The sequence below is a fragment of the Sceloporus occidentalis genome, unplaced genomic scaffold (assembly GCF_023333645.1).
Source record: "Sceloporus occidentalis isolate IW3139 unplaced genomic scaffold, rSceOcc1.0.p SCAF_3, whole genome shotgun sequence".
NCBI lineage: Eukaryota > Metazoa > Chordata > Lepidosauria > Squamata > Phrynosomatidae > Sceloporus > Sceloporus occidentalis.
The window spans coordinates 189546881-189573595 of record NW_028316983.1 but is presented as its reverse complement, the minus strand read 5'-3'; the positions used below and the strand labels follow the sequence as shown (position 1 = coordinate 189573595).

The following is a 26715-nucleotide window of genomic DNA, read 5'->3' as shown; positions in this document are numbered from 1 at the left end:
TTGTTGTTGTGTGCTTTCAGGTTGTTTCTGACTTATGGCAACCCTAAGGTGAACCTGTCACTGCATTTTCTGTACCTGAGAGGGTATTATCATATATACTCAACTATAAGTCAAAGTCATGTATAAGTTGAGGGCAAGTTTTGTAGCCAAAATTAAGATTTTCATATGATCCGTGGATAAGTCAAGGGTAAAACTTAAGGATATGTAACAAGAGATATAAAGGACAAAGCAAAGAAAAAACTATGCCAAAGAACACCACTATTTTCCCATCCAGGCTTTAAAGAAGGTCAGAAGCATAGCAGCAATGGAGGAAGCAGAGGGGGCTGGTGCTTCTTTTAGGTTTTCCCAGGATAGACTAAACTCTCACCATTCACTCCTCATAAAAGGGGATAGTTTCTATTTTGATAAGAGTTAAAGTACAGTACATACACTCACCCATGGATAAGTCAAACCAGGTTTTTTGGGTCGATATTTTGACTAAAATTTTAGACTTATACATGAGTATATACAGTCCATGTCAAAGTCACCCAATTTGTTTCCATGACCAAGCAGGGAATTGAACCCTAATCCTCCAGAGTTGTAGGCCAGTGCTTGAACCAGTAGCTCTTATAGCCCTGCAAGATCACACTAAAAGTCAATTTATTTTTTCTCTGCTTGTGGAAAGTCTAATGCAAGACACGATGGCTTTGTTCATGTTTTGCTAACTGAAATCACTTACTTAGAACTGCACTGTTTATTTCCTGCTCCTGATAGTTTCTATGAATTAACAGATATTTTTGTGTCATCTTAAATGAGTAGGGGTCTACACTGATGAAGTTGGATGCAGGCCACAAAAATATGTGGCAAAGAAAACCTGTTAGGTTTTTGAGATGCCATAAGATGCTTGTTATTCCTTGAAGTATCTTTTCTAGATTTTTTTTAATTCTATCTTTTGAGTGGCATAAGATTTTTGTCTATCTTGTGATGGGGTTTTTTAACTTAAAAAAAAAAGAGACGTGGCTTGCCTTCAGGCTCTAGAAGAATGAAGCTTAATTGTAGCTGCTCTGTTGAGCCCTTTATGATTTTGCATCAGACATGGTTCTCCCACTACTTTCCAGATTTCCTGCTTAAAACGTGCTGTTGTCTTGTGAATTCTTAAGGAATTAATGGGGAAAGGAGAAAGGTAACATTAATACTCCAGAATGTTATGACACTTAACAGTATTTCAAGATGCTAAAACATAGCTGTGTCTATTGCTTTTTACACTTTATTAAGCAAGCCTCCCTAAATAATATAAATGGGTGTATTTAAACTTTCTGCTTCAAGTGATTTGTGTAATGGGACTTTCATCCAAATAAACTCATAGCTCATTCATTTAAGCAGCTATCTTGCTCAGATACTGCTCACTCACCAACTGATATTCTTGCACAACTGAGAATTTGATTTAGCAAACCAATCAGTCATGCATTATTTAACTAGTTTAGGCTACAAGCCTAAATTATCCTAAAGACTTCCAGACTTTGTCTGATCTTTGAATCTAAGCAGGGTAAGCTCTGGTTAATATTTGGATGGGAGACCACTAATGAATACCAGGCTATATTATTGCCTATATACTTGCAAACCACCTTAGAGTATTCCTTGCTTAAGAAAGCCCTATGAAGTTCTTGGAGCCACCATAAGTTGGCAGGTGACTTGGAGGCACACACACATAGACACCAGTTCAGGTTGCTCATGCTAATTCTAAAAATTTTGGATCAGAATGAAGAGATTAATTTCTGTGTTTATGCTAGGTCTGCTGCAACACATATCTGAGGCCTGACAGTTAAGTATCTGAATCTACAGTATCTCAGTGGTACTTCTGAGAGGATGGATGACATTTCAGTTGCACTGTTTACAAATACCTTTCCAGTGGCAACATTTCAGGCCAAGTCTGTGAAGTGAACCTGAATGAGGACATATGCCATGCTACTGCTGGGTCTAAAACAGTCTTTCCTCCTGCTTTCATGGGCATTATTGTGTCATGAATGTGTGACTACTTATGAACTTCTTGGTTCATAGAACTAGATCTAAATGCTCTACGTATTTTAACTAGGCAACCATTGACATCAATAGATGTGTGCAACCAGAGTTTTGTTTCTAGATTCCAACTAGATCCCAACTATCCTGCTGAGAAATAATTCTGTGCAGTTATTGCCTCATTGCTCTTGCTTAATATTTCCTGTTCTAGCAGACTCACAGTACTACTTCTTTGGTTGCTTCTCTTTAGTTTCCACCATATCAGATGAAGACAAATTCTAATGGAGTGAACTCTTTATTAATCTTAATGCATTCAACGAACTCTGATGTCATAATTATCTAATACTGTTTCTGTATTTGGGGTTTGGTTTTGTAGCTGTTTGTATGTGCCACATATCCTGAGCACTGTTTTGAGAGCTGTCTTGTTTGTGAATGATAGCTGCCTTAAGCACTAATTTAATGGAAAATTAGGCTGTGATTTTTTCAGAGAAATACAATGAAATTGCATCTGTATTTCTGCAGAGATGAACACAGAAGCAGAGCAGCAGCTTCTCCATAGTGCAAGAAACGGGAAAAGTGAAGAAGTCCAGCAACTTTTTGAAGCCATGGATAAGGGAGAGGTTACCTTTAACATCAACTGCAAAGGTTAGTAAGGATTACCTATCAGATTATACCTGGGACATGGAGAGAGGTTTCATTGTAGCCATTTTTGTGTGGAGGGTTTATCAAGGCTTCATTGTAGCCATTTTTGTGTGGAGACAGAGTTGCTTGAGAGACATCAGCACCTCAGTTGTGGAACCTGCTTCCAAGGGAGATGAGATTGGCTGTTTCCTAATTTTGGTTTTGATGGGCAGTAAATATTGTTCTCTCCTGCTTGGCTTTTTAATTTGATAAAATGCTCTGGTGCTATATAGCAACGAGTGTGGAAGCTAGGATCCATGGGCCACATGAAGCCTCAAAATTGCTGAAATGTCAAAAAAACTGAAATAAGCCTCTTGCACCCATTAGGGTGGGGTAGGCAAATTGTCACCTGAAACCCATGCACAGCCCATTTTTATGCCCCCATCAGCCCTCACCTCCCTAAGCCCGTGAATATTTTAAATAATTTTTGGCATGTTTTAGGGGCATTTTTTGCACCAAGAACATGCAGAGCCACCCACCTGAATGTGTGAAAACGTGGATTTACCCTCCACATAAGTACTCTGGAACCTTCTATTATCCCAAAATACCTCCGTTTTTCTCTTCAGTTCCTCTTGAAATGACAATAGGATAACTTCCTGTCACCATTTTGAGAAAGATCGTAGAGAAAAACAGAAGTATTCAGGCTTTTTGTGAGGGTGTGTGGCCCACGGGGGGTGGGGGTGGGGGGTGACTGGCAAGGGGGAAACTAGTCCTGGTTCCCAAGCAGTTGCCCATCCCTGCTCTAGGATGTGATGCGGTAATTGTCATGCCAAATGTTTTACACCCAAGGGAGCTTTTTTCATACCTGACTCTCAATTTTGGTTTTAAAAAAGGCCCCATTCCTGGACCTGAAACATAGTGAAATTGTCTCCCACATCCACAGAGGTCACAGGGAGCTATGTTCAGTCAAAGAGGGGGGAAATGAGGGTGAGGGGTGCAGAGAGTGGGGCAGCTCTTTGAGGCCTGGCAGAGGGCAAGTGCAGCCCCCAGATGTGTGACGTTGTCCACCCTGCTGTACAGTGTTAATCTTAACTCTGCTCAAATTTTATAGAATAATTTTCATTGCCCTCGTGAACTTTGTGCTTCCTTGTCTCTTATGAAATCTATCACCTTTTTATTGTGTGTTGCCTTAAGCATCTGATGGGGAAAAGGTGCAATTTATACATTAAAAAATAAATACATGCACTATACTTGGAACTCTATTCTTTCTAGAAGTGCCTGCAAAAGTAGCTTTCAGGCAGTGCTTGGGTGAATTTTAAAATATATCAGTGTTGGCATATCGCGCGTATTTTGAACACTACAGGCCAAATATAGCATGGTGTGTAGCTGCTTAGGTCCTTTGTGGGAAACAGCTTATTTAGAGAAAATTATAGAATAACAGCAAGTCATACTGCCCCTGTTGCTCTGCTATTAGCAAAATTATCAGTTACAATTTGAAGAAATGAATTGATGGCTGTGACCTACTTTCTTGTAAATAGTAAGCAAACACAACTGTTTTAGCTCTGTTCTTTCCCCCTGTGCCTTCACAAAGCCTTCCCTATGCTGGTACCCTCCAGATATATTGGTCAACAACTCCCATAGTTCTCAGAAATCATGACAATCAGATGGCTATGGTTGTTCACTTGCCTCAGCTTCTCTTTTTAGGCTGTATCTTTATAGATATGTTGCACATAGAAAATCAGTTAGGGAGAGCTGAGTTTAGAACTTTGCTTCCTCAGCTCTAGTTTTCTATGTGGAGGGGTACTACCTGCTCCCAATGTGAAGGATGTTTAATTATGCATGTTTTTTCGTTCTGAATGATACAGCCCTTTATTACCACTCCAAGAATTAGGTCTTACATGGAAGAGGAAAAACCTCCTGCTGTACAACAAAGCTAGGAATAGCTGCAGTGTTTGGTACAAATTACCTTTATCTTGGCCTGAAATGAACAGATAGCTGTGTCCTGTTCATAAACCCTTGTTCTATTTTCATTTAGATTTTGTTCAATTCTTGTCTTCTGAGAGGACTCTCTTAAGAATTATTTGCAGTCTCTTTTTGTATTATAGAGTACTGAATAGTCTTATGCTGGTTGTACATTATGCCTCCTCACTTTATATTCTAACAGAAAAGTATCTGAAAACACCTGATGCTAAAAGCCTAATATTGTATTGCTGAAAAAAGGGTTTTGATCATAAAAGCATGTATCCTAGAATTCAGAAGAAAAAAATTATACACATGCATCTCATTAGAAGACAAGCTTATGTAACATAAGTTCCACATAATTAGAATAAGTAAAAGAATCACACAGTGTCTGTATGTCTCACATTATAACAATAATTATGTGAGATTGGCTTAACTGAATGACAGCATCCCCAGCCCAGTCCTTCCTAGGTTTAACTAAAAGAGAGCCTCCACAATCTGCTTCCTCCAGATGCTGGTTGATAATAATGGAAGTTGTAGATTGAGCAAATTGAGGAAGCTTGTTCTCAAGGGTGGCAGAAACATAGTTCATGTCAGACGTGATCCTAAACTGGTGTCTTGGATAATCTTTAAGGATCCTTTTTCTTAGATGTATCAGTTCTTGACTACATGAAAAGATGATTCAGTGTTGATTTGACCCATGTTAATTTGTACCTTCTAGGCACAAGCAAGTCAAACCTGGGCTGGACTCCTCTTCATCTTGCATGCTACTTTGGGCATACCAGTGTTGTCAAGGATTTGCTAGAGGTATCACCTTTAGCTTGTTATTTTCTACATAATATTTCTATACCATCAAGAGCACTTGGTTTAGTTAAAGGTTTTTCAGCACTAAATTTAGTGCTGTAAAATAAATAACACGAGTTCCTGAGTCTGAAAGCTAGGGAACCAAGATGGAACACTCAGAAGCTCAGGAGCCTTTAGCCTGTCACAGACATCTGGAATAACCTCCTGCCTCTTAATTTTGAATTCTGTATGGCCATGTAATTGTTAAAACCACATAATCCAGTTAGTTCTGCTGGATGTTTAGCTCGATGTGACTTCTTAGTAACCCTTTTGAGAAAAATTGAACTGGTGCCAATTTGAACAAACTGGATTAAAGGTGATGCTGAGGTAGAGTGACACACTGAATTGTTATCTTCCCAACACAGAAAAGCTTAGAGCCCAAATTAGCTTGTGCATGGCTGTGAAGGCAAAAGCAAATAGACATGGGAAGAGGAGCGTGGTCAAACTGACTTCCTTCTGAAAAGATTGAATTCCTTGTAAATGCCACCTGAAATAAACTATACTACCTAAATTCACTGTTTAGAAATATTTGACTGCAGACTAAAGCTGCCTCATATTATCCCCTGTAAAACAAATTCCAAATTAGAAGAAACCGCCATTGAAACAGTTGCATTATATGAATGGTCAGAATCTAGACCTCAAATGAAAGTTCAACAGATCTCTGTAAGTACTTCAGATTGGGTAGCCTCTATCTATTCAGAATACCAAAAGACCTACTTTGCCTTAAGAAGGCTTTTTGAAGAAGGACTGAAATATTAGGTCTCCTGGCAGCATCCACACAGCAGAAATAATCCAGTTTGACACTCATGGCTCAATGCAGTGGAATTCTGGGGTTGTAACTTTGGGGGATATTTAGCCTTCTCTGTCAGAGAGTTCTGGAACCACAAGATTCTATAGCATGGAACCATGCCTGTTAAAATGGTGTCAGGCTGGATTATTTCTGCAGTGTGGATGCAACCAGGGTGACTGATTTGTACCAGCCATATTTTAATAACGTATTGACTTGGATGTCAAACTCTACTAAACAACCTCTCTTTATAGGCTGGTGCTGATGTAAATGTTCTAAATGATATGGGAGACACTCCACTGCATCGTGCAGCCTTCACTGGGCGCAAGGTAAGATGAACATGTTTAGTCTAGTGTATAGAACTTAAGCTCAGAGGTACACCATTTGTCCATATGGCCTTTTCTGTATTACAATATTATAGATAACGTATCATTTTCTGACTTCCTGTTTCAAAGTTTTTGTGTTACCTTGTCAAAATGTCCTCCAGTTAATCTTGATGTGACATTCTCTTTCCAAGATGACAATTTTCAGAGAGAGAGTGGAAGAGCTTTCATTATGAAAAGAAAGAACGAATCGTATAGTATCTTTAAGACTAACCGATTCATTCCAGCATAGGCCTCATTTACACTACATAATATTTTTGTGTTGGATCATTTTGAATCGATGGAGTGATTGACACAAATAGATGTTCAGACTATTGGTTGCCATGATCAAACCTGCCCATTTCAATTTAACCCACTTCATGTTCACATTAACAATTGGATCGATTAAAAATGGAGTCTCCATGTGCAATGTCTCAAGGATGATCGTATCACAGGGAACCGAATCCAATCAACATGTTCACACTTGCGTTGAATCGAATCATTTATAAAGATGTGATAAATGCCTCAGATTTGGGGGGAAATGGTTTAACCGGGTTTAGTGCTGCCCCCTCCTCAAACTACATTGGAGAAATTCGGTGCCAGTGTGAACAAGGGCTCTTTAAAATGGTTTAAAACAGTTTATTATGTAGTGTGAATGAGGCCATAGGTTTTTGTGGACTAGTCCATTTTTTTAGATCAGTCACTCAGTCACTTTATATCCTGCCTTTTCCTCAAGAGTGAGACTTAAGATGCATAAGATGAAAGCTTACAGTTGAAATAAATTGGTTAGTCTTAAAAATGCCCCAAGAGTTTCCTTACTTGCAAAATGAATGTGTGAAATGAAGCAAAGTGAAACAAGGGAAAAAAAACCTAATCTGGATAAAGCAGGGAGGTCTCCATAGATAATGGATACTGAACTTGTCTTTCAGGAGGTGGTTCTGCTACTTTTGGAATCTGATGCTGATACTTCCATTGTTAATGGGAATGGGCAAACTGCAAAAGATGTTACGCACAATAAAGAAATACGAGAGATGCTAGAAGGTATCCATTCTGTATCAAATATGAATGTAAGAGAATTGGAATTCCAGTAAAGATGCTCTTCTACTGAAGAATCTAGCTTCAGTATGTAAAGTGGTGATCTCTTATTCCTTCGATAATATTTTGACAAGGTGACTAAATATGTATTGCCATTCAGAGAGGCTGCTTGAAACTGTGCCTGCATGGAACATGTGTGTGGCCTGATCAGAGCCTGCTATAAAATTTTTCTCTCTTGATACAAGGAATATCTTGGTAATGGAGAGAAAACTGCTTGGGAGGGGCTGGTTCCCATAGTAAATCTCTGCATGCCAGCAGTTTGCTTATGGTTTCATCTTGCTGTGACATCCATACTTTGGCTTGCTAGTATGGACTCACAGTGTGATCAAGGATTAGATTATGTTAAGAAAGCCTGGAAATGCAAAACTGAAACTCCCATATTTGTTACTTAGTAAACATGTTATTCACCAAGTAATCATTCTCCATTCACTAAGGATGCATAATGAACGTAGGACTCATTTATCCATGGCACTAGACAGACAAGAAAAAGGTAATTACATGGTATTGCATGTAAGCCAGCATCTCATTTAAATCAGATTGCTCTGCTAGAAGTTCATCATTAGCACATTGGGAATTTTAGGCTTCCCCGTTTGGACACTGTTTGGACACTGTTATTGCAGTTGGAGACTATAGAACCACTCCTGAAGAAATTATGAGTTACCCCGTGTGATACATGCTTGAAACCAGGGCCATTTTGTGTAGAAATTTGTTTGCAGACAGTCAAATGCAATACAATTTTAGTGGAGTTTACCAGATCAGACAACCTCAAAAGTGCCTTCATCTTCAGTATATTCTGTTTATATAATAAAGTGAATTACATATTTTGTACAGCAGTGCATTCTAATGCACACAGTTGCGATTTCTGGTGGCTTCCTACAGTTAGTTGCCCTTTTTAGATACAGGGCCACCTTCTGTGGTACATATGTTTGCTTCATTTATTACTATTTTTGTAGCCAAATGACTCAACTTGCCAGTAGTTAAATGCTAGTACTGCAGCCAGTATTGCAGAGATAGGGTTGTGAGTTTGATTCCAGGGCTCCAGGGTTGATCCCGCCTTGTATCCTTCCATTGGTCGCTAGAATGAGTACCCAGCTTGTTGGGGGCAAATAGTTTATATGTTGTAAACTGCTTAGAGACTACTTAGTTCAGTATGAAGCAGTATAGAAATGTAAATGCTATTGCTATATTAATAAAACACAATAAAAGCTAATAATGAAACCAGTGAAAATCCCTGAAATACAAAGGCAGAAGTAAAAACTACATATTCAGTTATTGTGATTAGAGGCATTGTGAGGCTTCTTCCCATTATTCCATCACTTTTTGTACCAGATGTAAGGCTCTGCCTAAATCACCACTGCCACCATATGTGCAGACTTGCACAAATTGCACTGCTATCACCAAGAGCGAGGGCTTTCACTTGTCTCCACCTTTGCCATTAGTGTAAGAACCTCCTCCTTTCCCACTGCTGTAGACACCAACTATGGGACCTATTAGATGCACTCAAGGTTCCTGTGTGGATTATTACATACTCAGCTTCTATCCCTATTGAACATCAACCCTCTTTATCCTTGGCTGCCACTGAAAACACTGTATCTAAATCCAGTCCTTGAATATAGATATGGATAATAATAATAATAATAATAATAATAATAATAAAATTTTATTTCTATACAGCTATTCCAGCGATCACAGCGGTGTACATCAAAGAGTAAGACAATTGAAACATTAGCATGAAATAATACAAAGTTAATAATTAAGAACAGTTAAAAAAACAAAACTAACAACACCTTATACAAGTGGCTGTGTAGAATGGAATACACAAAAACATTGCCACGGGGAAAAGAATCACCACAAGGCTCACGGGGGGAAAGCCTGGCGGAACAAAAAAGTCTTCAAGTTCTTCTTGAAAGCATCGAGGGAGGTGGAAGTACGAAGCTCATTGGGGAGGGAGTTCCAGAGCTGAGGGGCTGAAATAGAGAAAGCCCTCTGAGCTGATACATATCGAGCGTCTGGAACTCTTAAAAGATGTCTTTCACCCGACCTGAGAGTGCGGGGCGGATTGTATGGGGAGAGGCGGTCCTCCAAGTACCCTGGGCCCAAGCCATTTAGGGCTTTATAGGTGATAACCAACACCTTGTATTCGGCCCGGAAGCGAATAGGCAGCCAATGGAGATCTTTTAGGACTGATGTTATATGGTTGGCCCTGGAACATCCAGTAACCAGCCGAGCAGCCATATTCTGCACTAATTGAAGCTTCTGGGTTTGGTACAAGGGTTGCCCCATGTTAAGCGCATTACAGAAATCTAATCGAGAGGTTACCAGAGCATGTATAACGGTTTCAAGGTCCCCCTGGCCAAGGAAGGGTCGCAGTTGGCGTATCAGCCGAAGCTGATAACAGGTGCTCCTGACCGCTGCATCCATCTGAGCAGTAAGGTGAAGCGATGAGTCCAGAAGCACCCCCAAACTGCGAACAGAGTCCTTCACAGGAAGCGTGACCCCATTTAGGACAGGTGGAAAAATTTCCTTACCCAGACCAGGAGAGCCAATCACCAGTACTTCCGTTTTCTCTGGATTCAGGCTGAGTCTGTTTTCCCTCATCCAGCCCATTACCGACTCCAAGCAAGCATTAAGAGGAGAGATGCCATCCTTAGTTACTGCATCAGACGGAGACAAAGAGAAAACTATTTGGGTGTCATCAGCGTATTGATAACACCGTGCCCCGTGTCTCCGGATGATCTCTCCCAGCGGCTTCATGTAAATGTTAAAAAGCATAGGGGACAAAATCGCTCCGAGGGACCCCAGATGTCAGGGCCTTCCTATCGGAGCGACAGTCCCCCAGCTCCACCATCTGGAATCTGCCCGAGAGGTAGGAACGGAACCACTGCAAAGCAGAGCCCCCGATACCCAACTCCCTCAGGCGACCCAGAAGGATACCATGGTCGATGGTATCGAAGGCCGCTGAAATGTCCAAGAGCACTAATAGGGACACGCTCCCCCTGTCCATACCCAGACGGAGATCATCAACTAAGGCGACCATAGCAGTCTCAACTCCATAGCCCGCCCGGAAGCCGGTTTGAAATGGGTCCAGATAATCCGTCTCATCCAAGATCCCTTGAAGCTGAAAGGCAACTGCCCTCTCGATCACCTTCCCTAAAAATGGCAGCAGCGAGACAGGCCGATAATTGTTCCGAATTAGGGGGTCAAGGGAGGGCTTTTTCAACAAAGGTTTAACAATGGCCATCTTCAAAGTTGATGGAAACTGCCCATCCCTGAAGGATGTATTGATAATACGGTGCAACATATTAGTCACAACCGTTCCCCCTTGAGCTGTCAGCCATGAAGGACAGGGATCGAGAGAGCAAGGTGTGGCACAGTTTTTTGAGTGTTGGACTATGACTCTGGAAACCAGGGTTCAATTCCCAGCTCACCCATGAAACCCATTGCGTGACCATGGGCAAATCACATGCTCTCAGTTTCAGGGGAAGGCAGTGGCAAACTTCTGAAGAAATCTTGTCAAGGAAACCCCATAATAGGTTCACCCTATGGTCGCCATAAATCGGAAACAATGGAGGCACACTACAACAACAAGGGAATTTGGGATTAGATTTGAGATTGGAATTAGATTTAGATGTAAATGTAGATTCAGATTTAGATCTAGCATTAGGATTAGATTTAGGTCTACGATTAAGATTGGATTTAGATGTAGGATCAGATTTAGGATTAGATTTAGGATTAGATTAAATTAGATGAGATAGAGATAGATGGAGAGATAGCATTCCTGGAAAGAATGCTTTCTTAACAGAAGGTGAACATAAGAAAATAAATTAAGAATTTAATACATTTAAGCAACCATTTCACTCTCACGCACATTCTCTTGTACCAAAACTACTAACTCAGACTCTGAAATCCCACTCCTTAATTTGCAAACCTGACTGTTGTCTCAACCTTGATCTTCACTCATTCACCCCACATTCCATACCAGTCTCTCAGTTCCCAACATGCCAAACTGACTGTCAATCATCAGCCTCATTCAGATCCCCTCAGACATTTCCCCTAGTTTCCACAGATCCCAAAAGTGGTAGATACCTCCTGAAAGGCACACATGGCTACAGTAGGCTTAGCTAGTGTAGAATCCCATTCTTTCCCAGCTCAAGCTTTTATTACATTATTTACCATAAGAATGCTACAACCTGACAGTGAAAGTCTGTGTTTCTCCAGTAGTCCTTCATCATTATTCCTAAAAAATTTAGAGCTACACATAGGACAAGAAGGAAAGGGGAGGTTGTGTAGATGTAAAAAGGCTTTGTTAAAAAGAGATCATTTGTCATGGACTTTGTTAGCTTAGGTATGCTTGTAATTGAATCTTATGGATGTTTGTGTACAAATACATCTAGATTCCTGCAAACTGACCTATTTAAAGAATTTGATCAAAGCATCCTACTTCTTAGTTTATATCATAATGCATATGGCTGAAACCTATTTGTGTGCACATTAACAATCTGACATGAGTTGAGCGGCCTTACCACCATTTGCTTTCACTCAGATAATAAGGAAAACTGTTAGCACTTGCAGAATGCTTTATGAAGCATTAGAGATAGTCTCTTAAATTTAAAACAAAATATTTCAATTTAATGCAGAATATACAGAGTCAATGTAATCAGGTACATTACGGGTCCTTTCACACAACACTAGCACTATGATTTCACTGTGATTGCCATCTGCATGCTAGGGAACCCTGGAATTCTCAACCGGATAGCTCTGTTGCCTCATTAAACTACAGTACAAATCCCAGTATTATCCAGGGTGCAGGCATGGAATCATAGTGCTATAATTGGGTAGTCTGGGAGGGGCCTAACTATCAATATGTCCTAAAAATGATGTAGAACATATTATAATACATTTTACGTATCTGGAATCCTATTGTGGGAGAAAAGCAGAATATAAATACTTGAAATAAATATGAAATAATAAATACTGAGCTAAAAAAATAGTCTTAGATTCTATCATTTGCAGGCAGGATCTTGCAGGAGGTAGCAGAGGGTTTTACTTATGTCTGCCTGCTTTCCTAATATACACCATTTAGGAGTTTCCCAAATATACAGTATTTCTTGCTTTTCCAGTGTACAGAACTTGGGAGCCCAACAAGTGCAGCCCCCTCTCCCCAGGCCACTGTCAAACAGTAACCAGGCTTGCTCTGGCTGCTTTCAGCATGGAGGCAAGAAAAAGCAGTCTCTGCCTTCAGTATAAGACTGCTCCTTCCTACTTTGGTGCTCAAGAGCATCAGAAAGTAAGCATCCCTGCAGCCAATCAATGGCTGAGAAGACATAGGTCATAGTCTTGTTCAAGTCGCTTCCAAAGGTTTCATTGGGTGCATACAGCTGTTGAAGTCATATCTGTCTGAAATCTCTTAAATTTGTATACCATGTTTTCATATCAGTAACAGAAGTACATGGCGAAGGTTGATAATCTTTGGTGCCAAGAGTGGGGAAAGTGCAGCCAGTTGTGTTCATAGGGCCCCACTTTGCTTCCCTAAAACCTCCAGACCCCAATAACATATTTTCAATTTTTCAGTCAAAACTTTTCAAGCAAAAAATGGCCAGCACACCAAAGAAATCAACAGGTTTGGGTGGTTCACTTGTCAAAGTCTTGTTGGGGCCCTAAAAGAATATGGACCATCAAATGGTACATCTTAAGATGGGGAAAGTGCAGGCTGGCAGCTCCCCCCCCCCCCCCAAATTCTTTTGTTGCCACATGCCCTAGCAGATGTATGAAGCAATTTTGGTATATTTTGAGAAACAATTAGATCCTAAATCTGACTATCAGATCATTTCCTGTTAGAAAAAAAGTCCCCCAGACTAAATTGACCCCCAAGATTTTGGAAACATAGTCAAATTACTCTCAATGCCCCCACTGGGAAAAATATTTTGTGGGGTGCAGTGCCCCAGTGTAGCCCCTTAACAATTGCTCAGTCTTGCCATAAGTGGTATGAGAATGAGTAGATAGCGTGGCTAGACTTAGCTATCACTAGCTTAAGGCACTTTCAGGTATTTTGAACTAAAACATGTCCTTTGTAATTCATAATGTTGTGTAAAGCTTCTGGGAGCTGAACTACAAAAGCATGTGGATGACCAAAGCTCCAGAAACTTACATTAGATAAGAATAGAATCAGAGTTGGAAGAGACCGCAAGGGCCATCCAGTCCAACCCCCTGCCATGCAGGAAATCTAAATCAAAGCATCCCCAACAGATGGCCATCCAGCCTCTGTTTAAAGACCTCTAACGAAGGAGACTCCACCACACTCCGAGGGAGTGTGTTCCACTGTCGAACAGCCCTTACTGTCAGGAAGTTCCTCCTAATGTTGAGGTGGAATCTCTTTTCCTGTAGCTTGCATCCATTGCTCAGGGCCCTAGTCTCTGGAGCAGCAGAAAACAAGTTTGTTCCCTCCTTAATATGACATCCCTTCAAGTATTTAAACAGGGCTATCATATCACCCCTTAACCTTCTCTTCTCCAGGCTAAACATCCCCACCTCCCTAAGTCGTTCCTCATAGGGCATAGATTCCAGACCCTTCACCATTTTGGTCACCCTTCTTTGGACATGCTCCAGTTTCTCAACATCCTTTTTAAACTGTGATGCCCAGAACTGGACACAATATTCCAGGTGGGGCCTGACCAGAGCAGAATAGAGTGATACTATTACTTCTCTTGATCTAGACACTATACTTCTATTGATGCAGCCTAAAATCGCATTGACCCTGTTAACTTGTCTTTAGCTATTAAAAATGAGTGAAAAGCATAAAATTATTCATTTAAAAGAATTGTATCTCATCTTTCCAAACAGTTCCGCACAATTAACAGAAAAAGAAATACTATAGACAGAAATCAGCAAAATGAAATTTAGAGCTAATAAACATGAAAAAGGTAATTAAAAGGAGAAACAGAGCAGCAAAACCAAAACATTAGAGTAGTAGTAATATGGGCCTTCAAGTCTCCTGTTGACTTGCAGCAACCCCAAGAATTTCATAAGTTTTTTTAAGGCAATGAATAGTCAGAGATGGCTTACCATTGCCTTTCTCTTGTATTTCCTTGAGATCTTTCTTCCAAGTTACTTTCAGGCCTGATGCTGCTTAGCTTCTATAAGAGCAGCAATAAAAATCCATCAACCAAAGTCCTTTCTTTAAATGCTACTTCATGCTACTGGGACAGAATTATGACATTTGTGTCTATATTATAGGCTGTAATGGCTTAGATGGCATTAAAAGTGGGGATTGGTCACATTCAGAGCAGTAAAGTCCGTTGAAAGCTAAACTGAGCCTCCATTTTCCTCTTGATTACCAGTCTTGCAGGGAGAGACAGTAGAGAGTAGTTGTAGCTTTCCTGCCTAATGTCTCTGTGATTCCTAGAAGCTACTGGTCAAGAGAGTAGGTTAAGCTAAATAGTGTTTTTGGCCTGATCTGGATACACTTGTTTAAACACCTGGACAATTTCAACAGGAAAGAGGAAACCCTTAAAGTAAACAAAGTTTGGCTACCAGTCCTGAAAAATAGCAAGAGGAAGACTCAACAAATGCAAATGAGAAATCTCCCAGGGTCAGGGGTTTCCCAGCAGACAATGAGCACTAATCAAGCAGACACTAATCCTCTTTTGCAGACCCTCCCACCCTGAGGCCTACCATTAGCAACAGAACAATACACATGCAAGTAACTCCTGCCTTTCCAGGTCACACAGTATATACATACCCAACTCCTTTCCAGGCAAGCATTCTCCTAAGATGCCAGCCACAGATGCTGGTGAAATGTCAGGAAGAAACTCTTCTAGAACATGGCCACATAGCCTGAAAAACCCACAAAAAACTAATGATCGTAGCAATTGCTCAGTTCTGCATTTCCATGTACTTTGGATTTCCAGTTCTCTGTAACATCATTGATCATGTTAGGATTTGTTATTGACTTTCTCTGTATGCAATAACAGATACTAATGGCACACATTTAACATTCATATTAAAGTATTTCAAGCTGCACTTTATGGATGATGCATGCTATATAATATGTGGTTGTAAAGACAGATTGCTTGTGCTGAGCCTGTTTCTTTGACCCTTATCTGGACACAAGAGAAAAGCAAATTCAGGCTGTCTGTCCAGATAGCCAAAGATGCAGTGCAACTTCTGTATGAGATTCCCAAAGCTGTGCTGACTAGGTCTTTCTTAACTGGTAACACTGGGGACTGAATCGAGAGCTCTGTATATGCAAAACAGATGCTCTCGACTGAGCTAGCCTTGGCCCACATTGTTCTAGAGGTTAAGAGGCCTTAAGAATAGGAAATATTAAATCTGTTACCTACAGCTGAGTGTGAGAAAGGAGATCTGCAAAAATGGTTCATTTTGTCATTGCAATCAAACAATAAAATAAACTTTCCTGTACAAGGATGTTATTTCAATTTATTCTTTATATTTAGCTGTGGAAAGGACTCAAGAAAGAAAACGTGAGGAACTCCTCCTAGGAGCTGCACGAGAAGGCGAGGCTGGAAAACTCACTGCATTGGTATGCATGATGTTATCATTTATTTTATAATTCAGGGTCATGAATGTAATTGCCAAATATTAAATAATAATAATAATTTGTTTTATTTATATACCGCTATTCCAAAGATCATAGCGGTGAACAGCAAGTAAGCTAATTTGCCCCCAACAGTCTGGGTACTCATTTTAGCGACCTCGGAAGGATGCAAGCCTGAGTCGAGCTTGGGCCCTTTTGCTGGTCTTGAACTCGCAACCTTGTGGTTTTGAGTGAATGGCTGCAGTACAGGCATTTAACCACTGCGCCACCAGGGCGCCTTTCTTAGTTTCTGAAGACTAAAAGTAGTTGCATCTCAAAGGAGATGGGAATCATGAAGGAGCCAGATCCAAGGTAATAGAGTGAACCAGGTGCTCTGGATATGATTCTTGCTTAAAAGCACAATAGAATTATACAGTTTGTATAATTCAGAAACATAGCCATGCTAGTTTGAAATATTCAGAAACATAGCTGTATTAGTCTGGAATATCATTATGCGAAGGGGGATCTTTTAGCACCTTTGAGACTAACTGTGTAGAAGAAGTTGTAGCATAAGCTTTTGTAGACTTGGTCTACTTGCTCAGATGCATGTTTGTATAACTCTCTCTAGTTAAACAGGTCAAATCCTCCTGACATCAATTGCACTGATCAGATGGGAAATACACCATTACATTGTGCAGCGTACCGTGCCCACAAGCACTGTGCTTTGAAGCTTCTAAAGTGTGGCGCGGACTCTAAACTAAAGAACAAAAGTGGTATGTGACACTGTTTCATTTAATGAGATCAAACATTCCTTTCATCTGAAAGGCTAAGGGAATGTGTGAACTGTAAACAATTCATTTTTTTAAATGCAGTTTTGTCTATGTTTCTGTCCTTGAACACTGTCAAAAATGTGTAAATTGGCCTTGTATTACAGAATTTTAATCTGGATTTAAATTGCCAGTAAATAACTGCCAGATGCTGCTGCAGATAAGTACCCAGTAATCCTATTGTAGTTCTTACAAAGCCCATATGCTCAACTAGTTCTGCCAATTGCTTTCTGATCTTGCTGAAAGTAGTGCTGTTGCTTACCTTCTATAAAAGTAATAGTGGAAGGGCTTCCATCTTTTTAACATTCAAAATTGAGCCTAATTTAGTAAGTAAATTTAGCCGCTCTGAGTCCCAGTCCTGGGAAAAGAGCGGGATATAAATAAATAAATGAAGAAAGAAAGAAAGTATTTTGGATCAAAATAGTCTAAGGGAAATTGTCTGAATGCCTCAAGCCCAGGCAATAACCTTTGCTTTCCTTAAATCACCAGATGTAAGTGTGAAATGCATGTGTCATTGCTGTTGTTGATGTCAGCTTACTGATTTTGAGTCAGATTTGATGAAGCAAATCTGTCTGTTCTCTTGAACAGGTCAGACACCCCTTGCTTTAGCCCAGGGTGCAGACATGAAGCAAATACTTGGAGGAGTCATTGGGAAGGTAGGTACACCACTATATTTATTAACAGTACTATTAATGTAGATAGACTTGTGTTTAACGTCTCAGTTCTGTTTTTTGCAGATGATCAGCAAACCTTTGAAACGATTTGAAGGACTACTTTGGAAGGTACCCAGCTTCCCCCCTGTTTTGTTTTCATGCTGCTGTTGTTTTGTATTTGTTATCCTGTCGCAACACCTTTGAACAACCGTAGATGTCCTCTTACTAGCACACCAGAATTCAACATGTCCCCTTTCTCCAGTACAAATTCTTTTCTCCCATTAAGGCTTTTCCTTTCTCAGTATGGCTCATCTGTTTTCTATTTTTTATTGGGATAATAAAGGCAAATGGGGTGCAACAAAATCTCCAGTTTGCCCTGTTTGACGGAGTTAGACTTTGGACTTGCTTACCTCTGAACGCATAAAACTTTTTCATAAAATGCAGGTTTCGTTGATCTTTCCTCATATCTTATTTATATTAGAAGCAAGATTGGAATCCCCTGTAGATCCAAATGGTGATGGAACTAAACTCAAAGCTTTACCACAAAGAATATTCCATAAGAAAGCAAGTTAAATAGCCGTTTGGATCTCCACATATGGCAGGTTTAGGAGAATAAAACCCCCACGAATGTGGAAAATTTGTAAATAAGCACACGAGCCCCATCCACTTCCCCTCTGATGTCTGGGTCAACTCTAGCCAACTGTCACAGGCATGGGAGGGGCCAGGAGAGCCCTTGAAAACTCACAAATAACCAAATTCACGAATGCCAAAGCCACAAATATCAAGGGCTGACTGTATATATATTTTATCTGAGTAGGCTGATCTTGACAAAGGGGCTACAGGGCATGATGGGACTGGGCAGATCAGTAATTGCAGCACCATGGAAAGCTCCAAATGAGTAATGTTTGCTTCTAAAAAGGGGGGGGGAGGAGGGGGAGGAATATAGCGGCACTAGGAAGACTTGACTTGTTTTAACATGAACCTCTGGATTTCAGTCCACTTCTTCAGATGCATTGATGAGGTACAAATAATACACAAACTTCAGATATTTAAGCACATACCTGTGGAAGTGGGGTCATAATGTAATAGGCCTCAGAAAAATACAAATTGTGACACTGGCCACGAACCTTCAAAAGTTGTATAAGGTGACAATGGATCTGTCAGGCAGCTGACCTCTTAAGCAGCTGACCTTCCAGGGCCAGATCATCCTTCCCAGGCACCAGTCCCTCCTTTGAGAGTAGGGCAAGGTTTTACAGTGGCATGTTTTAGTTTTGAGAACTAATACATGTCATCCTCTCTGACTTGATTTTGGTGGGTGCCTTCAGGTCATTTCTAACTTAATGGTGACCCTAAAACAACCCTGCCGTTTCTCAAAACACGACACCACACCGGCTCTTACCCTCTCTGACATCTCCATTCAGACTAGTTATATGTGCTGCTAAACTGATATGGAGATAGGAGGTCATAGAATCTTGGATCTGGAAGGGACCACGAGGGCCATTAGTCCCAAGTCCCTACCATATACGAATATAGAACTAAAGCACTGCAGAAACATGTCTATCTAACCTTTGTTTAAAGACCTCCGAAGAAGGAGAGTCTAGCACCCTCCAATGCAGCTCATTCCACAGCCAAACAGCTCTTCCCATCAGGTGGCTCTTCATACTGTACAAATAGAATCTATTTTCTTATATTTCTGTGGATGAGTGAAAGATCAAGGCAATGTTTGATTCCCATATTATGAGTGAATGGTGTATTGTATATAGTGTAGCTTGATCATCATGATATAGAGTACATATTGACTTTATGTGTCTTAAAAAAACTTGCTGTCAAGATCACTTAGGGGCAAAACAGACCGGCTAGAAATGCCAGCATCAGGATGAAGTGGGGGCGTGGCAACTGCATGACACACACACCCACACCGACTGGCCACATGTCGGGTGGGATCGTGATGCTCCTTTGGCACAGTGTTCAAATGACGCATGCCAAAAGGAGCACCGGAAAGTGCCGCGGCAAAGGCCCCTTTTGCCAGCTCTAAAAGGAGCAGCATTTTGCTGTTTCTTTTCGATGCGGCAAAATGCTGGATCGGGGCCGCAGTGTGCGGTTGCTGCAGCCCCAATTTGATGCTGAAAGGGGTGGCGGGACACCACTGAATCGGGGTGGTCTGTTTTTCCCTTTGGTTCCACTACTTTTTTATGATAACACAGTCTCTAAAAATTCATCTTTTGATCTCTAAGACAGTTAAACTCTGCAAAAGGCAGTACTTTTGTTTTATGTGACTTGAGACCAAATGCCAAAGAAGTAACTTCAAAATTTGCAAGTTAGAAGAGAAATTAACCCAATTAAAATGCACTGTTTATATTTGCTAAAATTCATAAACATTAGTTGTTGAAGCTGAATTTCTTTCTTTTTTTAAGAGTTCACGTTTCTTTGGTTGGAAACCATATTGGGTAGTACTGGAACATGGAGTTCTCTCATGGTACCAAAAACAGTAAGTGTGAAATTAAACTTCACTCCAGGGATTAGAATATTGATTATTATAATGATTAACTGCTCTTTCTCCCTTTTATTTTATTTTGGAAGGGCTGATATTGGCAACAGTAATCGCCGCCAAGGATGCAAACACTTAACACAAGCCATTTGCACAGTAAGCAAACTTAGAAATATCCGTTTTATAGGGAAGCAAGAATGATCTAGTGTTTTCAGGTTTAAATGTGGGTTCCTTGATACAAGCGCATACATTACTTACCTAGAGCAAAATGATTTTTTGTCATAACCTCTGCATGTTATTCAGGTTTTCTATTTTCTGATTTTTATTGGTGAAACGCCTGGAACTTTATAATAAAAAGAGCAATATATATGCTGTGTGAGACCATGAGACCTTTTAGATCAGTGGTTCCCAATCTGTGGGTTGGGACCCCTTTGGGGGTCAAACGACCCTTTCACAGGGGTCGTCTAAGACCATCGGAAAACACATATTTGCATGTAGCAATGAAAATAATTGTATGGTTGGGGGTCGCCACAACATGAGGAACTGTATTAAAGGGTTGTGGCATTAGAAAGGTTGGGAACCACTGTTTAAGATGTTGTTGGCCTGCAAGTTCTAGTTCCTTCACTATTTTCTGTGCTGATTAGGATTGTTGAGAGATGAAGTCCATCAATATCTGAGAGGCTGTATGACTCTTATCCTTGTTTTATATGTTGAGGAGTGCTGGGGATACTCTTTGAGTACAGATCTCTGTGTAGATTATGGTGATCTTTTTCTTTTGTATTTTACAGCTCTTGTACTTGGCACACTGAGGCTTTATGTTCCCAGTGCCTTCCTTTCTTTAGGATTTATCTTCTGAGTTCTACACTTTGTAGTTTTATAACAAGTCTTGTCCTTAGTAACAAACTTAGGCCTGTTACAGACTGCCAAAATAAAGCTGCTTCGGGTCTCTTTGGAGACATGCTATTTAAATGATGCATGGGTCCTAAGAGTCCGGAGGTCGCACCAAAGCCACACTCCATTCCTAAGCACTGGAGTGCAGCTTTGGTGCAGCTTCCGGATTCTTAGGATGCATGCATCATTTAAATAGCATACCTCCAAAGAGACCCGAAGCAGCTTTATTTTGGCAGTCTGTAACAGGCCTTAGAAAAACAAATTGATGCACAAATACACATTTCAGCTTTTACTTACACAGCAGACATGGTAAGTCGACAAATACATAAATTCCATTGATTTAATGGATCTGCTCTCATTGGAACTAGCAGCTGGCTGCATGCCTTGACTACATGTAGGGATCCAAGAATTCTTAGTCAGATACATCTTGGAATGTAGTTGCATAAAGTTGAGGCTGAATCAAAGAGAGAAACAATAATTTCAAAATCTGTAGTAAAATGTGGACTGTAAACTTGGTTTTGTGTATTAAGTGCTGTGGCCTCCACGGTATGCAAAATTAAGAAGATTTTTCTTGTGATACTATTTAATAGTGCAACCTGGGTTTCTAGAGCTGGCTTTGTAGCTTAGAATACACATTTGGAAATTAAGTGTCCCAGCTGACATTAAAATGCTGTTTGTACCACAGAGCAGTTTCTAATACGGCTAAGTAGATACACTTTAAGTGGGTAATAAAATTCAAACTCTATTTTGTTTTTGCAAAATTCATTTTGGTTTGCAGTTTTGTCACTCACCTTCTGCTGGACAGTAGTAATTTAATACATACACAAAATTTGTTCATTTATTTCTACATATGAATCACAACATTTTGAGTCATATGCAAATAAGTATTTAATAAAACCTTAATAAAATACAGTACAAAAATTATAAAGTGACAGTGCTACCATTAACAGGATCCAAAATCCAGGCCAGCTGGGGAACATAGTAATATGATGAGCCTAATCCAGTCACTTTTGCTGATCTGTTTTGTATGCTCAACAGGCATACCTCATCACTCTACTTTCTCTTGAAGGTTAAAGGTTCAGATGGCTGTCTCTTCTCTATCAAGTGCTTTGATAATACAGTTTACAGTTTTAAAGTTCCCAAGACCAATCAACAACAGTCAAGAGAGGTGTGTGTTACTCCCTGTGGATTAAATGCATGGATTGGAATTGGAATGAAATGCTTAGATAGGTGATATTTCCTAGGGGTTGAAATTTTGTAGTTAATATGATTGTATATTAGAAGAAAGATATTTCAGTAGAATTGCTATGATGAACAACACTGTGCACTTTTTCCTTTCCTTTTACATCATGGGCAACTTGAAACAGTAATTAAGTTAGTCTTCTAATGCTGTCTGAAACTCTTCCTTCAAATATTCTTAACTTCCTTGTAACTTCCTCCACACGTCCATTTGTGCAGCAAGATCAAAGCATCCTTTTCTAGAAGATGGCTTGAAGATATTACAAAAACAAATGAAAAAAAGTCTTCCACTCTTGAATATAATCATTTGTATAATGCTGATGACCCATACATTTTAATTAAAAAATGCCTTATGATCTGTTTGCCACATGACCTGTTGGTCTTAAATGAGAAGTTATCTCAAGATCTGCTCTTTAAAAAAAAAGCCATTCCTGAACAGCCCTAGTCTCATCACTGCAGTTCATCTATTACTAGCTAACTTCTTGCATTTCCTCTTAGTTGATGTTGACAACCAAGATTCATCCTCTGAGGCTAGAGAGTACATCATAATGTACTGATAGATCTCTAGGTGATTTGTGGTAGATTGGCAAGGATCTCAAACTCCCAGTTGTTGAACAATGGACATTTTAAGATTTAAGCTGCTGGAATCCCTGGTGTGTACTAACTCAAATGTAGCTTTATGTATATGGTCACCCCAGGGTATGGTGCAAGAGGTGCAGTAGATAATTGACTCTAGCCTAGATTGGTGGGCCTTGGGGTTCTAGTTAAAAACCAAAACAGAATAGATAGCATCCCTGGTGTGTGTTGATGTTAAACATCACCTAAAAAACCCTATCTCCCCACATGAGCCTGCCTGTAATCTTCAGGAGAGGGCTTTCTTTCCATCCCATCATGGTGGGGACATGGAAGAGAGCCTTCTCAGTGGCTTCTCCCAGGCTCCTGAAGGAGGTTCAGACTGCTCAATCTCTGTTGTCTTTTCTCTGCTTGACAAAGATCTTTTTATTTAAACAAGCCTTCAGTGCAAAGTGATGTATAACTAGTTGTGCTGTTTTAATATGCATTGTGTATTTTAAATGTTTTAATTGTTTTAATTTTTAATGTTTTAAAATAGTGTTTTAACAGAATAATATTTTAATATTTGTACTTCACGTTGTTTTCAACTGCTTTATTTTAATGTTAACATTTAAGCCAGTTTGAATCCCATTTGTGAGAAAAGTAGAATATAAATATAATGAATAAATAAATGTTAGCAAAGTCTATTTTCTTCTCTCAGAACTGGGTACAGGCAATAGAAGACCATTCAGCATACAGCACACATTACTGTACTCAAGAACAACTGAGTGATGATGAGGAAGAAGATGACACAATATCAGTTGCTGAGTTACAGGACTCACTAAAAGTAAGAAGCTTCTGTTTCTCATAAACTAAGGGTAGGAATCATGTGGCCTTCCAGATGTTGAAAAGCAACTTCCAAAAGTGCTAGATAGCATAGTCAGTGGTGAGGAACGCTGGGAGTTATAGTCCAGTATTACCTGGAAAGCTACATAATTCCTAACCCCTATTACAGAGTGAGGAACTTTTTTTGGATGTAATGTTAAACCAGGTAATGCATACTCACAAACCAGTTCAAACTGTGGTTTCAAACCTTCATTTTTTCTCTCAGACAAATCATGGTTAGTTAACTTGGCTGGGTTTTGAAGTATAAGCAAACCATAATTTGATTACACCAACCATGTGTAATATTACATCCAAACCAATGTTTTGCGGTTTTGCAGCTTGCTTTTTTAGTGTTCGTAAATTAATGCATTGATTTTCTTATAATCTTCTGGATATTGCTCTAGAATGCTGGATATTTTCTCTTAGAGGTCTGAAGTTTCTGAAGAGCAATGACTATGATCCTTAAATAACTAAGCATACTCTCCCAGAGAAATATGGGAAGAGATTCTCAATAGTAGCTCCCACATTCTGGAGTTGCTTCCCTTGACATTCCTTTAGGGCCTGAGGCTGGGTTTATTGTTATAGGGTTACAAGAATTACAAGTTTGTCAACTCCCCCTGCCGCTCTTCTGCTCAGGTGCAGCTTCAAGATCAGAAACTTTCTGTTTATTTTTCATTGAATATTCCAGACTCTGGACTGTTGCTAATTTTAATTCCAGATCAATAGAATAATATAAAGCATGGTCCAGCTAGCCACTATCAGTTTTTCCAGACTTGAACATAATGCTAATGTGAAGTTAGTTAACATGGAAGCAAGAGCTTCTGATGTCCTCACAGTCGTTTGAAGAATAAAAAGGGATGAAAGAGCTGACAAACCTGAGGCTGCAAATGTGCTCTAATTTGTACACATGTCTAGAAGACAGGTAAACTTGGAGGGTGTCCACTTACATTTTCAGTTCACTGCCCTAACAAGTACATGTCTACAACCTCCCCATTGGTTTTTCATTCGTTATTGTCTTGATCTAGATTTTAACAACAGTTTTAATGTACTGTTTTCATAGAACTCCCTTAAAATATCTTTACATTTCTATGTCATTTCATGACACTGTTTAGAAACATGGTATACAAAAGTGAAAGAACAGCAGTGACATCATAGCTAAGACCTGTTAGTGCTGTACACAGGGAGGTGTAGGTGGCCCTCCTTGTGTAATCCCATCACCTAGTAAACCCTGTGATGAGACATTGAAAGTGTTACACAAGCAGGACAAATGCACTAACAGAGAGATAGATAAAAACTAAAGGAAAACACACTTGCAAGAACAGCTAAGAGCAGTCAAAAATGATGAAGCAAGTAGTAAACACGCTCAGAAAGACAAATCCCATCAGAAGTAACATCACACACAAAATAGGGACGTGGGATATAAAAATGGAAATGGAATGCATGAACATAGCAATACTGGGGGAGAGTGAGTTAAAATGGACAGTAATGGGCCACTTTGAATCAGACAACCACACAGTGTTCTACTCAGGGAATGAAAAGACAAATGGAGTGGCTTTCAAACTAAGAAAAGATGTTGCAAAAGCAGTCAGAGGATACAATGCAAAATCAGACCAAATCATCTCAATAAGGCTCCATGAATACCATCAGACTAAATCATCTCAATAAGGCTCCATGAATACCACTATAATTCAAGTGTATGCACCAACCACTGAGGCAGAACAGAAAGAAATTGATAGGTTCTATGAAGGAGTACAGGAAGAAATTGACAACACACCAGAACAAGATGTCAAGCAGATCACTGGAGATTGGAACACCAAAACTGGAAGCAAAGAAGAATCAAAAACAGTAGGCACATTTGGATTAGACAAGAGAAATGAAGCAGGTGAGTGTCTGATAGATGTGAAGCCAATAACCCTTTCATTGCAAACACATTTTTCATACAACCAGAGAAAAGGTTATGCATATGGACATCACCAAATGGCCAACACAAAAACCAAATACAGTAGATTATATAATTGGAAGTAAAAGATGGTGAAGTTCCATACTGGTGGCCAAGACTAGACCAGATACTGATTGTGGCACAGATCACAAATTACTCATACAGTCGGCCCTTCTTATACACGGATTTTTTATACACGGATTCAAGCATACACGGTTTGAAAATGTTCCAAAAAAAGATAAATTTACCTTGATCTTCCATTTTTTATAAGGGACACTATTTTGCTATGTCATTATATTTAATGGAACTTGAGCATACACGGATTTTGTTATACACGGGGGATCTTGGAACCAAACCCCAGCGTATAACAAGGGTCCACTGTATCTAAAATAAAAGTAAAACTCAAGAAGCGAACAAAACCAGTCATCATACCAAAATATGATTTAAACAACATTTCCACAGAATTTATTGGCAATATAAGAAACAGATTTGCAGTTCTAAGTATAACAGAGCTTTGGTTTGAAGCCAGGGACATAATAAAAGCAGAATGCACAAAGACACTTCCAACAGATGAAAAGAAAGTGAAGAATCCATGGATGACATATAAAATGCTACAAGCAGTAAAAGAAAGAAGAGAAACAAAACAAAAAGGAGATAGGAATAAACTAAAAACCATGAATGCAACAGCACAACAATTAGTGCGCAAAGATAAGGAAAATTACTACAATGACCAATGCAGAGAAATAGAAGATGACAACAAAAAGGGAAGAACAAGAGATTTATTCCACAAGATTCAAGAAATCAAAGGAAAAGTCAAACCAAGGACCGGGATGCTCTATGACAATAAAAATAACAAACAATTCAAGACTGGAAGGAATAAAAAGACATTGGATGCAATACACAGAAAAATTACATAAAAGAGATGACAACATGAAGGACACATGGAATGAAGATCTATATGAATATGAACCACAGATTCTAAAAACTGAGGTGGACGCTGCAATAAAAGAAATGGCAAAAAAACAAGTCTCCAGATGATATTCTAA

The 26715-nt window shown here is 39.7% G+C and overlaps 1 protein-coding gene across 6 annotated transcripts in view; it reads left to right on the top strand.

Moving 5' to 3' along the window:
* The window catches only part of LOC149317258 (oxysterol-binding protein-related protein 1-like), a 103280-nt gene that overhangs the window by 15796 nt on the left and 60769 nt on the right, over positions 1-26715 (top strand). For 5 of the 6 annotated variants that reach the window (XM_089517193.1, XM_089517190.1, XM_089517192.1 and 2 more), the window contains exons 2-13: positions 2518-2640; positions 5297-5382; positions 6460-6534; positions 7497-7608; positions 16116-16201; positions 16824-16968; positions 17611-17678; positions 17760-17804; positions 20090-20163; positions 20256-20319; positions 22124-22222; positions 23567-23692. In XM_089517193.1, coding sequence (XP_089373319.1) covers positions 2518-2640; positions 5297-5382; positions 6460-6534; positions 7497-7608; positions 16116-16201; positions 16824-16968; positions 17611-17678; positions 17760-17804; positions 20090-20163; positions 20256-20319; positions 22124-22222; positions 23567-23692 — 1103 coding nt within the window. Of the gene's footprint in view, positions 1-2517; positions 2641-5296; positions 5383-6459; positions 6535-7496; positions 7609-16115; positions 16202-16823; positions 16969-17610; positions 17679-17759; positions 17805-20089; positions 20164-20255; positions 20320-22123; positions 22223-23566; positions 23693-26715 lie in introns of those variants that run through there. The other variant, XM_089517196.1, reaches the window with a different exon arrangement.